General features: G+C 41.5%; 3 protein-coding genes across 7 annotated transcripts in view; 2 read left to right on the top strand and 1 right to left on the bottom strand.

Moving 5' to 3' along the window:
- hpse (heparanase) overlaps positions 1-4,561 on the top strand; it is a 10,107-nt gene extending 5,546 nt beyond the window's left edge. For all 3 annotated transcript variants that reach the window (XM_056404466.1, XM_056404465.1, XM_056404464.1), the window contains exons 5-12: positions 145-316; positions 1,138-1,185; positions 1,528-1,621; positions 1,749-1,855; positions 3,446-3,560; positions 3,645-3,769; positions 3,856-4,002; positions 4,228-4,561. In XM_056404466.1, the coding sequence (XP_056260441.1) occupies positions 145-316; positions 1,138-1,185; positions 1,528-1,621; positions 1,749-1,855; positions 3,446-3,560; positions 3,645-3,769; positions 3,856-4,002; positions 4,228-4,408 (989 nt within the window). In that variant the 3' untranslated portion in view covers positions 4,409-4,561. The remainder of the gene's footprint in view (positions 1-144; positions 317-1,137; positions 1,186-1,527; positions 1,622-1,748; positions 1,856-3,445; positions 3,561-3,644; positions 3,770-3,855; positions 4,003-4,227) is intronic.
- A 147-nt stretch (positions 4,562-4,708) lies between these two features.
- Positions 4,709-8,471, bottom strand: LOC130187037 (myosin light chain 5-like). Its single transcript, XM_056404468.1, has 6 exons — positions 7,207-8,471; positions 7,059-7,134; positions 6,859-6,963; positions 5,785-5,863; positions 5,635-5,683; positions 4,709-5,286 (listed from the first exon to the last, which is right to left on the bottom strand). Exons 1-6 carry the CDS (start codon positions 7,333-7,335, stop codon positions 5,185-5,187), a joined length of 540 nt encoding a protein of 179 aa, XP_056260443.1. The 5' UTR covers positions 7,336-8,471; the 3' UTR covers positions 4,709-5,184.
- Positions 8,472-13,442: 4,971 nt separating this feature from the next.
- Positions 13,443-15,332, top strand: part of ppp3ccb (protein phosphatase 3, catalytic subunit, gamma isozyme, b) — a 32,553-nt gene continuing 30,663 nt past the window's right edge. For 2 of the 3 annotated variants that reach the window (XM_056402869.1, XM_056402868.1), the window contains exon 1: positions 13,444-14,039. In XM_056402869.1, coding sequence (XP_056258844.1) covers positions 13,988-14,039 — 52 coding nt within the window. In that variant the 5' untranslated portion in view covers positions 13,444-13,987. Of the gene's footprint in view, positions 14,040-15,332 lie in introns of all 3 variants that reach the window. The other variant, XM_056402870.1, reaches the window with a different exon arrangement.

Below are 15,332 nucleotides of genomic sequence, written 5' to 3'. Positions count from 1 at the left end.
TGTGTGTGTGTGTGTGTGTGTGTGTGTGTGTGTGTGTGTGTGTGTGTGTGTGTGTGTGTGTGTGTCTGTGTGTGTGTGTGTCTGTGTGTGTGTCTGTGTGTGTGTGTGTCTGTGTGTGTGTGTCTGTCCCGTCTGTTTGTTCAGAACCGAACAGCTACGAGAAGAAGGCGGGGGTCCGGGTGGACGGGGTTCAGCTGGGACTGGATTTCACCCGTCTCAGAGAGATGATGTCAGAGTCCAAACTGTACCAGGACGCCGGGCTGTACGGGCCGGACGTGGGCCAGCCCAGAGAGCACCGGGTAGACATCCTGGAGGGGTGAGAGGTCACACTGATACTGAGCACTTTATTAGGAACACCTGTGCAGTGAAGCATTAAAACCTCCAGGTCTCTGGAGACATGTCGGTTATCTGAGCCACACTTCCTGTTTGAAAGGTGCCGTACAAATAAAGTTTATTATTATTGTTATTATCATTAGTAATAACAACATCTCGTCTTTGAACCTGGCAGATTAGAACCTGGTCTAACTTTGACAGAGTAGACTTAAAGTACAAACTCAGTCAGTGTGAAACAGTCTGAGGTTATTGACTGATATTAAAACATAATGAAACATAATGAAGCTGAGAATCACAAACAGTTTGAATCCTGTAAATCTTTCTCAGCTGTTTCACCTGAACGCTGTCTGCTCAGACAGAAGGGACAGTGGAGACAGACAGAGACAGTAGAGACAGATAGGGACAGTAGGGACAGTAGAGACAGACAGAGACAGATAGAGAGAGATAGAGACAGTAGAGACAGATAGAGACAGTAGAGACAGACAGATAGAGACAGTAGAGACAGTAGAGACAGTAGAGACAGTAGAGACAGATAGAGACAGTAGAGACAGTAGAGACAGATAGAGACAGTAGAGACAGACAGAGACAGATAGAGAGAGACAGTAGAGACAAACAGAGTAGAGACAGTAGAGACAGTAGAGAGAGATAGAGACAGTAGAGACAGATAGAGACAGTAGAGACAGTAGAGACAGACAGATAGAGACAGTAGAGACAGTAGAGACAGAGTAGAGACAGTAGAGACAGTAGAGACAGTAGAGACAGTAGAGTCCTCTCTCACTCAGCTGTTTTATTTTCCTGCTGCAGGTTCCTGAAGACCGGAGCTGAGGCTGTGGACGCTTGTACCTGGCACCAGTGAGTTCACCTGTGTGTGTGTGTGTGTGTATGTGTGTGTGTGTGTGTGTGTGTGTGTGTGTGTGTGTGTGTGTGTGTGTGTGTGTGTGTGTGGGGTTCAGGTAGGGGAGCAGACAGACCTGATCTTCCAGTTAGACTCAGCTGTGACACCTGACCAGGTGTGTAGGAGGCAGGTGACTACACAGTGATATTGGAGTAAACAGCTGACCTTTGGACCTTTTGACCTTTCACCCTGAGAAACCTGAAGACTGTAAAAAACAAAAACCATGAGGTTATTGAACAGTGTTTGTGTTCACCTGAGTTCATGACTCATAAGCCACGCCCACCTCTCCTGTCTCCTAGTTACTATGTGAACGGGAGGGACACGTCCCTGGACGACTTCCTGGATCCAGAGGTTCTGGACTCACTGGCCGTGAAGACCAAGGAAGTGATGGAGGTGTGTGTGTGTGTGTGTGTGTGTGTGTGTGTGTGTGTGTGTGTGTGTGTGTGTGTGTGTGTGTGTGTGTGTGTGTGTGTGTGTGTGAGATCCAGATGTTGAGTCTCTGTTTTCCCTCCTGCTCCAGAAGGTGCAGCTGGTGTCTCCGGGGAAGACGGTCTGGCTGGGAGAGACCAGCTCGGCGTACGGGGGAGGAGCTTTGGGACTGTCGGACACCTTCGTCGCAGGATTCATGTGAGTCCGAGACCATGAGACCAGTCCAGACCACGAGACCAGTCCAGACCAGTCTCTGGACTCTCAGACCTTTTTGCTGACATTTTATCCTTGACTTATATATGTGTGTATATATATATATATATATATATATATATATATATATATATATATATGTATATATATATATATATATATCTCCAGTATATACATATATCCAGTCAGACAGAAATATGAGGTGGTTTAAAGACTGTAAACATTGACAACCTGAAGGTCAACTTCACACAGTTACAGCTCCTCCCCCTCCTCCCCCTCCTCCACCCCCCCCCCTCCTCTGGGCTGAGGTCATGTCAGGTCGTAGGTCGGGGTTTTTGTTTATTGACTCATCCATCAGCTGATTGAGGTGAAACACCAAAATGTTTTTTCCCACTTCTTCTTTCACTCCAGAGTTATTCCTGTTCTCTGACGGGAATGAAGGTGATCACATGACTTTGTCTCAGCTTGACCTTTACGTGTCACTCAGCACTGATTATGAACGACACAAACAGCAGCCGCCTGCTTCCTGTTGTAAATCCTTGTTTATACCTTTTTACATTTTCAACCTGTTTCACCTGAAACCTTCAGGTGGCCTCAGTGGCTGCTTTGTGTTTTCTTATAGTACAAAACTTCTTTTTCAGAATCAGATTTTATGTGTTTTCTATGTTTTTTGGGTCAAAGTGAAAAAATAATTGTCAGGTCAAATAAAATAATAATAAAGTAGAATAGAAAAATAAAGATTTGTAAGGTGAATAATGCAAACGTAGACGATCACATGATGTGATCAGTTGTTTAAAGAATGTCAGAGTAAAACAGTAATAGTCTTCCTCACACTCAGCTGATTGATCACATGATCAGAGAGGGAATAACCAATCAGAGTATAGATCGACCCTCCACCTGCCATGTTGTACATTCTTAGTTTATTCTGCAAAAACACGTAGAATTATCGTTTAAAAAACTTGTTTTATTTGTAAAACATTTCAAATCTGTGAGAATAATTCAATTAATATGTTTATAGAGAATAAAATAATAAATAGTGATGAAACAACAGGAAACTGTCTGAGACCTTCAGCTGCTGCTGGAGACGTGAACATCTCATTAACATGATCACATTACCTCATGTGTTTCCTGATTACCCATCAGCCCCTGGTCTCATGACTTCATGACTTACCTTAAAACGCTCCTGCTGCTTGTTTACAGTGTGTGTGTGTGTGTGTGTGTGTGTGTGTGTGTGTGTCTGTGTGTGTGTGTGTGTGTGTGTCTCTGTGTGTGTGTGTGTGTGTGTGTGTGTGTGTGTGTGTCTCTGTGTGTGTGTGTGTGTGTGTGTGTGTGTCTCTGTGTGTGTGTGTGTGTGTCTCTGTGTGTGTGTCTCTGTGTGTGTATGTGTGTGTGTGTCTCTGTGTGTGTGTGTGTGTGTGTGTCTCTGTGTGTGTGTGTGTGTGTGTGTGTGTCTCTGTGTGTGTGTGTGTCTCTGTGTGTGTGTCTCTGTGTGTGTGTGTATGTGTGTGTGTGTGTGTGTGTGTGTGTGTGTGTGTGTGTGTGTGTGTGTGTGTGTGTGTGTGTGTGTGTCCACAGGTGGCTGGATAAGCTGGGCCTGGGGGCCACGCTGGGTCTGGACGTGGTGATGAGGCAGGTGTTTGTTGGTTCTGGTTCTTACCACCTGGTGGACGACGAGCTGGACCCTCTGCCTGTGAGACTGTTTACTTTAAACAGCTGATGAGGTGATAGTTGTGTGTGTGTGCAGCTGTAAGTGTGTGTGTGTGTGTTCCTGCAGGATTACTGGCTGTCTGTTCTCTATAAGAGACTGGTGGGCCCAGAGGTTCTGAAGGTGGAGGCGTTCTGTGCTCCGGGCCGCAGCAGGAGAGTGAGGCTGTATCTGCACTGCAGCAACACCAACAGGTTCTCCATCTTTGACTCTGTGTTCTGTTGCTTCTGTCTGACGTGGACTCTCTGTCGTGACCCGCAGCATCACTGTGTCTCTGCAGCTACAGCAGAGGAGCCGTCACCCTCATGTCCATGAACCTCAGCGAGAAGCCGGTCAGCGTCTCGGCCCCCGCCCTCGTCTCCTCCAGCACAGTGGAGGCCTTTGTCCTGCAGGCGGAGCGGCCGGGGGAGGAGGGGCTCTACTCCAGGTGCCCTCAGCTCCTCAATAAAACCATTTATCACCGAGTTAGAGGCTGAAATGTGCTGAGCTCCCGTCATGTGAAAGGTCACGCTGTGGCACTTAGTGTTAATGTGGAAGCTCCTGAGACGCAGAAGAAGAAAACTCCGCTCATTTAAACGTGAAGTGGAAGACGGAGCCTCAGACTCGATGAATAACTGATGATCAATATGTTGTTGTTGTTGTTTTGTGGCAGATCTGTGAAGCTGAACGGAGACGTTCTGAAGATGGTGGATGATAAAACTCTCCCTGACCTGACGGGAACTCGTTTGCCTCCGGCCGAGCGGCTGCGGCTCCCTGCGTTCTCTCTGGCCTTCTTCGTCTTCACGGACGCTCGGGCCGCAGCCTGTCGCCGTCGTCATGGAGACCTCAGGTGACGAGCTGACACGCGGACAGTCGTAACACTGAGAGCTGCTCATCACTGGACCAAACTCACTTGAACTCTGGTGACGCACTGATGACGTGCTGCTGGAGAAAACACTGTAAACTGTCCAGTTTCCAATAAAGTTTTTTCTACCTCTGTTCACACAGGTAATGACACGTATGATCAGTTCGTATCTCACCTTGCCTGTCAGACTTCACGTCACTACTGCTCTCAAACCAAATTCAAAACCACCACGTCATCGCTGCTGAATTCTGTCACTGACCCAGAATCAGTTTCTTCAAACTGTCACCTGACGTTAGCAACTCATGTGACACAGCTTTAAGCTCTGTGATTGGATGTTTCCTGCTGAAATGCACCTTGGGAGACGTAGTTAAGGCTTCTTGTGCCTTTGTACGGAGGCCCCCAGGGGTCATATGAGGCCATGTGTAAATCTGCACTGTGGCCATGTGCTTGGATTTAGTTTCGGGTGGCCCTCGGGGGCCACCGTACTTTTGACTTCTTATCAAAGACCCAGATGTTTTCTAACGCAGTCGTTAATGATTTGAACCAATGATTCAAAGATTCTATATCTGCTGGTACCGTACGGCTGAGACACAGACAGGTAACATTAGGATCCTGAGGGAAAAAACAAGTGGGACTTTTACATTTTTAAGTTTCAGTTTGAACCAAAGTGAAAAACAAAATCAATGAATTTAAATCAGTTTTTCTTTTTTTTTTTCTTTTATTTGACAAACATCAGCTTCAAGGCGTCAAAACCAAACTGACTCGTTACTCCTCCTTCTCCTCTCCGTGAGTGATGATGTAACACAGAGATTTATAATCCAGGTGTCCTGCAGCGTCGATGTTTGACGACTGGAACATCTGCTTCACCTGGAATCACAGAGACATCATGAGGAGTGACATCATGAAAACACACAGTGATGATAATTCATGCATGATTGATAAATAAAGTTTAACTGTTATCAGGCCTTAAAGTCCATTTCAACATGTTTCAAATGCAGCTGTCGAAGAGTTAATGTCTAATATCTGATCTGAACAAGACAAAGGAAAATCAACCTGATTTGACTCAATTCTTACAAAACAATGTGAATTTGAAACAGGCTGAAATTCAAAAATGTAACTTCAAGGACACAATAATGTGAAAAAACATCAGACTCTGCATGTGATGGAGACACAGGTAGATCATGTGCTCATGAATACACCTGCTGCAGTCTTTACCTCCTCAGGTGTAAACTTGTCTGCTTGTGTCATCAGTAACTTCTGTAACCTGCAAAAACACAAAACACAATGATGTCACTTTCTTTTATCATTATTATTATTATTATTATTATTATTATGATTCATTATTTAGCTCAGCTGAGAACTCACTCGTCTTTGTGGATGAAGCCTTTGGCGTCGGGATCAAACAGTTTGAAAGCGTTTAAGATGGTGTCTTCAGGGTCTGTGCCTGCAGTCGGAAACCAGAGATTCATTGTTATCCACTGCATCAGCTGTGTCCAGCCTCGCTGACCTCTGACCTCTTAAACAAAGGTACATCTACTGCAATCCTTCATCAACAGCTTCATGCATCTGTCTGCTGTGATCAGTTACAGCTGATGTAAAGGTCTGTGTCCATGTGTAGTGTGATTATAGATCAGCTCTAGCTTCTATATTAATACTGTGAAAGTATCAAAGCCTCAGTCCACAGAGAAATGCACACAGCCTGTATTCAGAAACTGAGCCTTAAAACCAGCCGTCAGGACTTCTGCAACTTTGTGATGTCACAACAAAGCAGTCACCAAGCCCCGCCCACCTGGACCCACCATCCAAACCTTGCAGGATTTGGTTTCTCTGAGTGTTTTTACCTGAAATCTGCTTTATTTTTATTGGATCACTCAGAAAACAGTCAGCCAATCAGAAGAGAGGCTCAGAGCCTCCTCTCTTCTGATTGGCTCACAGACCTGTTGTTACTAGAGCTGCAGAGAGAAGCCTGAGAGAGGAGATGTAAAACTACACTGAGATGAACCACAAATATATCTTCTTATGGATCAGCACTTCTAATAAAACACAGAAGAAGAGGAAAATTGTAGGTGTTTTTTTTAGGTGAGATGAAATAAATTCAGTCTCTTTAAAATAATAAAGCTGAGACTGGAAGATTATGGCTAAAAAATTAGCATAAATTATCATAATAAATGTGTTTTTTCTGATTCTCTCTCCTGTTAACGAGGTTTTGAGCCTCAGATTGAAATGAACCAGTTTCCAGGACAAAGTCAAACTAACGAGTACTGCTGAGTAATACTCTGTAGTACTGAGTGATACTCTGTAGTACTGTATAATACTCTGTAGTACTGAGTGATACTCTGTAGTACTGAGTATTACTCTGTAGTACTGTATATTACTCTGTAGGACTGAGTGATACTCTGTAGTACTGTATAATACTCTGTAGTACTGAGTGATACTGACCGTGGAGCTTTTCTCCAAACAGGTTGAGGAACATGGTGAAGTTGATGGGACCAGTCGCTTCCTTCAACATGTCTTCCAGCTCGTTGTCCTTCACGTTGAGTTTACCTGAGGAGGCAGAACACCTGTCTGATACACCTGTCTGATACACCTGTCTGATACACCTGCTGCTTCATGTGTTCATCTGGATCAGAGCTACAAACCCAAAGAGGCGTACGTGTCCTTCAGGTCTTCCTTATCGATGAACCCGTCCCGGTTCTGGTCGATCAGTGTGAAGGCCTACGTCAGAGAGAGGAGGGGGGTGAGTACAGAATAAACACCTGTCAGGTGACGGCGTACAGGTGAGTTTACCTCTTTGAACTCTTGGATCTGGGTTTGTTCAAACATGGAGAAAACATTGGAAGAGGCTCTCTGAGCTCTTTTAGCTCCGCCCTCCTTCTTCTTTGTCTTCCTGCTCGCCTGAAAAACACATGACGTCATATATACGTCACTTTATCATATATATCTATAGATATATATATGTGTGTGTGTGTGTGTGTGTGTGTGTGTGTGTGTGTGTGTGTGTGTGTGTGTGTGTGTTCTGATGAAGTCAAAATATTCATTTCTAATTTCTGAGACTGATCTTGTGATTATTTCCTGTAATGATCAGATCATTGTTGTGGCTAAACCTGATCACAAACTGATCACAACCTGATCACAACCTGATCACAACCTGATCACAAACTGATCACAACCTGATCACAACCTGATCACAACCTGATCACAAACTGATCACAAACTGATCACAAACTGATCACAACCTGATCACAACCTGATCACAAACTGATCACAAACTGATCACAAACTGATCACAACCTGATCACAACCTGATCACAACCTGATCACAAACTGATCAGGTTTAAATCAGTGAAGTAAATTGATAAAATGATGCAGTTGGTTGAAGTTCAGAGAAAATGAAACTCAGTTTAAAATCAACAATTTAGCTTTAATTTATTTTAAAACAGTGTTTTATTGAACCTTTGGCCAAACTTCAATCTCTATGTTTGATTTGGTTTTGTGTCATATTTGTGATATATCTGACAGTCGTAGTAATTTATTTATTTATCTTTTTTAGAAACCAAAATATTATATATATAATATATATATGATAACGTAATAATTCTTCATTGCAGTTAGTCATTTCTTATTGTTATATACGATCTTTTACATAAAACAGCATTTATGTATATTTATAGAGTATATTAGTATGTATTCATGTTACATTATATACATATTAATACATTTATTTGTTGTTATTTTATTATAGTATATAGAAATCCATTATATTTCTATATGTTGTGTATTCTGTGATATTTATCACTGTCTGAAGAATCTGCACTTTTAATTACAACCTGTTTTTTTTGCACCTAAAGAACATTTATGTTCATAGACTGTTCTGTTTAATATCATCATTATTTAATGTAGTTACTGTTTCTGAATGCAGCTTTTTAAAGTTGATTCTTAATAGTTTTCCCACAGTGTATGGCTGTGCAGGTTACATATAAAAATATACATAATCACATGTTTTATATTTATATATCACATGTTTTATATTCATATATCACATGTTTTATATTCATATATCACATGTTTTATATTCATATATCACATGTTTTATATTCATATATCACATGTTTTATATTCATATATCACATGTTTTATATTTATATATCACATGTTTTATATTCATATATCACATGTTTTATATTCATATATCACATGTTTTATATTCATATATCACATGTTTTATATTCATATATCACATGTTTTATATTCACATATCACATGTTTTATATTCACATATCACATGTTTTATATTCATATATCACATGTTTTATATTCATATATCACATGTTTTATATTCACATATCACATGTTTTATATTCACATATCACATGTTTTATATTCATATATCACATGTCTTATATTCATATATCACATGTTTTATATTCATATATCACATGTTTTATATTCATATATCACATGTTTTATATTCATATATCACATGTTTTATATTCATATATCACATGTTTTCCTATCAGTAGTAACATGATGCTGACAGTAAAATGAACCAACGTACCTGATATTTGATATTTGATTCACATGTTTTGAAGATATTATAATGAAATAATGAAAGAATGAACAGTTTTAGTGATTATGATGTTTCAAAGCAGAAATTGTGGTTTAAACTTTGATCTTTTGCTGTACATTTAAATATGTGAGTTATGATTAAAGTTGCAGCTTTTTTAATGTATAAAAACAATAAATCTCTGTAAAGCTGAAAACATGAAGCTTTGAAATATGAAAAATATAAAACACGTACCATGTCTGGTCTTCTCCCCCTCGGTGATGCTGCCTTCAGTGTCTAATGGTTTGGCAGCAGAGGGTTTAAATACAGCAGCTGTCTGGGAGGCGGGGGGGTGGGGGTGGGGGGGGGCGATGATAGTCAGGATGAAGGGGGGGTCCCTGAAGACCCCCCCTTCATCCTGACTATCATCACCCCCCCCCCCCAGCCTCGCTCAGTTCCCCTTACATGGTCAAGATGATGGTAAAACTCTGGTTCTCCGGAGACAACAACTGCTGCTGATCAGAACCTTTTAAAGAGTTTCTATTTACAGAGTCTCACAGTCGAGACATGAAGACGTTAGAGACATGAAGACATTAGAGACATGAAGATGTTAGAGACGTTAGAGACATGAAGACGTTCGAGACATGAAGACGTTAGAGACATGAAGACATTAGAGACATGAAGACGTTAGAGACATGAAGATGTTAGAGACATGAAGACGTTAGAGACATGAAGACGTTAGAGACATGAAGACGTTAGAGACATGAAGACGTTAGAGACATGAAGACGTTAGAGACATGAAGACGTTAGAGACATGAAGATGTTAGAGACATGAAGACGTTAGAGACATGAAGATGTTAGAGACATGAAGACGTTAGAGACATGAAGACGTTAGAGACATGAAGATGTTAGAGACATGAAGACGTTAGAGACATTAGAGACATGAAGATGTTAGAGACATGAAGACGTTAGAGACATGAAGACGTTAGAGACATGAAGATGTTAGAGACATGAAGACGTTAGAGACATGAAGATGTTAGAGACATGAAGACGTTAGAGACATGAAGACGTTAGAGACATGAAGATGTTAGAGACATGAAGACGTTAGAGACATTAGAGACATGAAGATGTTAGAGACATGAAGACGTTAGAGACATGAAGACGTTAGAGACATTAGAGACATGAAGACGTTAGAGACATTAGAGACATGAAGATGTTAGAGACATGAAGACGTTAGAGACATGAAGACGTTAGAGACATTAGAGACATGAAGATGTTAGAGACATGAAGATGTTAGAGACATGAAGACGTTAGAGACATGAAGACATTAGAGACATGAAGACGTTAGAGACATGAAGACGTTAGAGACATGAAGATGTTAGAGACCTGAAGACGTTAGAGACATGAAGATGTTAGAGACCTGAAGACGTTAGAGACCTGAAGACGTTAGAGACATGAAGATGTTAGAGACATGAAGACGTTAGAGACATGAAGACGTTAGAGACATGAAGATGTTAGAGACCTGAAGACGTTAGAGACATGAAGACGTTACAGACGTTAGAGACCTGAAGACGTTAGAGACATGAAGATGTTAGAGACATGAAGACGTTAGAGACATTAAAGACGTTAGAGACATTAGACACATTAGAGACATTAGAGACATTAGAGACATTAAAGACATGAAGACATTAAAGACATTAGAGACATTAGAGACATTAAAGACGTTAGAGACATTAGACACATTAGAGACATTAGAGACATTAAAGACATGAAGACATTAAAGACATTAGAGACATTAAAGACATGAAGACATTAGAGACATTAGAGACATGAAGACGTTAGAGACATTAGAGACATTAAAGACATGAAGACAGTAGAAACATTAGAGACATTAAAGACATGAAGACAGTAGAAACATTAGAGACATGAAGACGTTAGAGACATGAAGACATTAGAGACATGAAGACGTTAGAGACATGAAGACGTTACAGACGTTAGAGACCTGAAGACGTTAGAGACATGAAGATGTTAGAGACATGAAGACGTTAGAGACATTAAAGACGTTAGAGACATTAGACACATTAGAGACATTAGAGACATTAGAGACATTAAAGACATGAAGACATTAAAGACATTAGAGACATTAGAGACATTAAAGACGTTAGAGACATTAGACACATTAGAGACATTAGAGACATTAGAGACATGAAGACGTTAGAGACATGAAGACGTTAAAGACATTAGAGACATTAGAGACATTAGAGACATTAGAGACGGAGCTGGAGACGACTGAAGACACTGATGTTCCTCTTTTTATTCTTTTATCAGTCAGAAAATAAAAGTTACTTTGTCTTTATTGTTTATTTCTGTACAAACATTCATGTGTTCACCAGATTCATCTGTAAGTCTTAATAACGCTGGTGACGGAGGAGAGTCTCATTAACCTGGAGTATCTGAGTCAGTGAAGGGCTCATTAATGTGATCAAACACGATGTGGAGAAGAAATATAATCTTTAGTGTCTTTATTAAACACGCTTCATTAAACACTCACAGTGCAGGTGGAGAAAGTGAGCGAACCCTCGGATTCAGTAACTGGTCGAACCTCAGTTTCATTCTTCCTCATCACACGGATCAATCAACACGTCTGATCAGCTTCAACTCAAACTGATCATCAGAAGCTTCATGAAGGAGGATTGATTGATTGATTTATAGTTTAACTGGGTGTTCCTAATAAACTGGACACCACTGAATCCTTTCTGTCAGAACAACCATCCATGTGAATTAAATATTGTCTCTGAGTGAACGTTGTTGTATTTTGGATCAATGTCCACACGGCGGCGCTACACTCACTCTGTTCGCCTCCTCGTGTTGCGTTCAAGTGACACATATAGTACGTGCACTATAGTGTCATTAACTTAACTAGTTCAGTCCTTTGCACTTTTGGGAAGTTAAAGGCAACTTTGAATTATATAATAAGGCAATGCAGTTTGTTGTAGGTAGAAAATGATTTTCTTCAGTTCCTAAACAGACTAAAATATTAATCTAGTCTGAAACTGCTCACACAATATCTGAGTCCATTTTATTCCACTTTGATAGGGAAGTAATTTACTTTTTACACAACTACATTTATCTACAGCTGTAGTTAATAACTGGTTGATCATTTCCACCAAATGCAAAGTATAAATTTAGACAGAAATTCCATGTGCACATTAATTAGTTAAGAACGTTATTGTCCTCACTGTGAGACATGATCTCTGGCTTCATTATATAATGTTGAAAACACAAACATACATGTTCACTGACATACAGGACGACGATGAGACACAGCATCGACAAAACTACATGTAAAATACACAGAGGCAGTAAAAATAAAGGTACATGACAAACTATAGGAGGGCTGTGGAATTCAAAGTGAGCGAAGATGATTTCACAGATTAAGGTTTAATCCTGAAGCTTCTCACGACAGCTGCTCCGTACATTCACCTTTTAAACTGAAATTCACTGTTTTTACATCAGTCTTCACAAGTTCTACTCTGCAGTGCTGGAGAGTAGAGAAGTACTGCACGGAAGCACACTTTGTAAGTACTTCAGTGTTACTTGAGTATTTCTATTGTATTCTACTTTATACTTTGACTTCACAACATTTATTAGACACTTTTAGCTTCTACTTTCCAGATTAAGATTTTAACATTAAGATTAAATCATTGGTTTCCAACCACTGGGACATGTGACGAGTTAAAGCAGCGTCTGATTGGAGCCTGTTATCACAGATGTCTGAGATGTCAGCTGCAGTCAAGAGTTATTTCCCCTAGAAACGCCTCTCAGTAGATACCTGCAGCTATATAGATTTTCACAATAAAATCAAAGAGTAGAGAAAAGTCCAAAATACAAATCAGACCGTAATACTGTAACAACATGAAGTACTTTTACTGCAATACTTGTACTACAGGAAGTACTTTTATACTTTACTGTGATGCTGTAACCACAGGATGTACTTTTACTGCAATACTTGTACTATAGGAAGTACTTTTATACTTTACTGTGATGCTGTAACCACAGGATGTACTTTTACTGCAATGCTTGTACTATAGGAAGTACTTTTATACTTTACTGTGATGCTGTAACTACATTAAGTACTTTTACTGTGATAATGTGATTACAGAAAGTACTTTTACTGGGATACTCTAACTTCAGGAAGTACTTTCATATTTTACATTGATACCGTAATTACAGAAAGTATTTTTACTGCAATACTTTAACTACAGGAAGTAGTTTTATAATTTACTGTGATACTTGAAGTACTTTACTGGGATACTTTAACTACAAGAAGTACTCTAACTGTAGTAAATCATCAGAGTACTTCTCACACCGCTGCAGTGAGACGTTGGTTTTTCCTGGGCTCAGAGGACCATGAACGCGCCGGAGCGTGAACGCGCCGGAGCGTGAACGCGTCGCATTAACATCACATTAATACTACACTACCCACACCCCCCCGCGTCGAGCCATGTTGTAGGAAATCCGCTTGCGGCGGATTATTGTAATCCGACAGAGGGTCTGGACGACACATCGGATCACGACGAAAAAAAGCAAAGCCCAGCGGCCTGTAACAGATGCAGCTCGTCCCAGAATAAAGGGATAAAGTTGGGATATGATCTGCCGCCCTGCTCGCTGCTCCCGCAGACACTGATCGGCGGTGCCCGGGCCGTTTCCTGGACCCATCCGTCTGACACACTCTGACAGCGGCTTGGCATCGCTGCACCGCGGAGCAGAGGGGAGAGGAAAAGCTTTAACTCGTCGGTTAAAGAGATCTCCCCCCTTCTCCCTTCCCCCGTCAGGTTCAAGTCCAGCCCGGCTCGGCTCGGCTCGGTTGTCCTGTCTGCGGACCGAAGCGCTGCTGCCGCTCTCACTCAACTAGCTAGCGCGGCTAGCTAACCCCAGCTAGCTAGCTAGCTAGTCAGGAATTTATCAAGTTTAGTTCGGGATTGAGTAAATTTTCCGGCCCACAGCCCAACACCAGGAGGGAGGATGTCGGCGAAAGACCAAAACAAACTCTCCACCATCGAGCGACCTATCAAAGGTACGTGACATTTATTTCTTTATTTTTTCTTCTCGGGTGCAGGAAGTTAACGGAGGCTGAGCTAGTTGGCTAAACGTGAGCAGCTTAACGCGCCGCTGGACGTCAAGCCAGCCCCGGTAACAGTTCATTTACTTGGGTTTATTTGTTTGTGGAGCCCGGTGGAGCCCGGTGCTTGTTAGCGCCTCTGCCCGTCACGGGAAAGAGGCAGCCGGGTTATGCAAGTTAATCAATCCAGCGGCAGCTAATGAGTTAGCTGTGTAGCTTAGCTGCCCGGAGTGCCAGATGTCAGCGTTTGACACCCAACTATTAGCCGACACATGCAGCTCAGGTTCGGGGGGGACGGGTCAGTCCGACGCCCCGGACTCCTGGCTCCTGTAGGCGGATAAAAACCCGCGCTGGGTCACGGGGAGGAATGTGGTTTAATGTGGCAGCTGCCGTCGTGTGATGAAACATTTTGTGGTTGTGGATGTGAACGCAGCGCTGCAGTGTTGGTGACTGAATGCAGGAGGTGTGTGACGACCCCCCCCCCCCACCTATACTTCCACCCCCACCCCCCTTTACCGACAGCTGCTTTCAGGAAAATGACTTTTAAAGACCTGAAACACTTTATTAGACCGACTGTCAAACTGTTTACATCAGATACTAGTCATCCAGGCAGCTACCGATCATTTTTATTATCGATTAGTCTTCATCGATTCATCGTTTTGTGGATTAAATGTGAGAAAATACAGAAACAGGTCCATCACAGTGTCAGAAAATATTAAACTACCCATTTTTATTTCCCAGAGTCCAACATGACATCTTCAGACGCCTTTGTTTTATTCAACTCACAGTTAAAACCAGTTAAAACCCCCAAATGTTCAATTTCCTGTTGTACAAGACAAAAAACAGTCAATATTTACACTGGAGAAGCTGCACTCAGAGAAATCTGATATTTCTTTCATGAAAAATGGCTCAAAATAATACATTTTGTGGTTGTGGATGTAAATGCAATGCTGCAGTGTTGGTGACTGACTGCAGGAGAGGTGTGTGTGTGTGTGTGTGTGTGTTGTGTGTGTGTGTGTGTGTGTGTGTGTGTGTGTGTGTGTGTTGGCTTGAATATAAGACAACCTCCTTTTCCTTCAGCTGGTTTTGGAAAATGACTCTTTTAAGACAAGAAACACTTTATTAGACCATCAGTTTTCCTCGTGACGCGATCAGTTCAAGTCCTAAATCCTTGAAGCCTCTTCTCTGGTTTTAGTGAACGATCTGCAGCTAACGATTGATCATCACTGTCAGTCATGCTGCATGTTA

This window comes from Seriola aureovittata, chromosome 18 (genome assembly GCF_021018895.1).
Source record: "Seriola aureovittata isolate HTS-2021-v1 ecotype China chromosome 18, ASM2101889v1, whole genome shotgun sequence".
Classification (NCBI taxonomy): Eukaryota; Metazoa; Chordata; class Actinopteri; order Carangiformes; family Carangidae; genus Seriola; species Seriola aureovittata.
The sequence above is the reverse complement of the archived record's forward strand: the minus strand, read 5'-3'. Positions and strand labels throughout refer to the sequence as shown.

Coding starts and splice junctions, on each gene's coding strand:
- LOC130187037 (XM_056404468.1), bottom strand. CDS start 7,335: ATGACGTCATGTGTTTTTCAGGCGAGCAGGAAGACAAAGAAGAAGGAG. Junction 6,964..7,058: donor GGACACGTACGCCTCTTTGG/GTTTGTAGCTCT, acceptor CTGCCTCCTCAG/GTAAACTCAACGTGAAGGAC. Junction 5,684..5,784: donor GGCTTCATCCACAAAGACGA/GTGAGTTCTCAG, acceptor GTGTTTTTGCAG/GTTACAGAAGTTACTGATGA.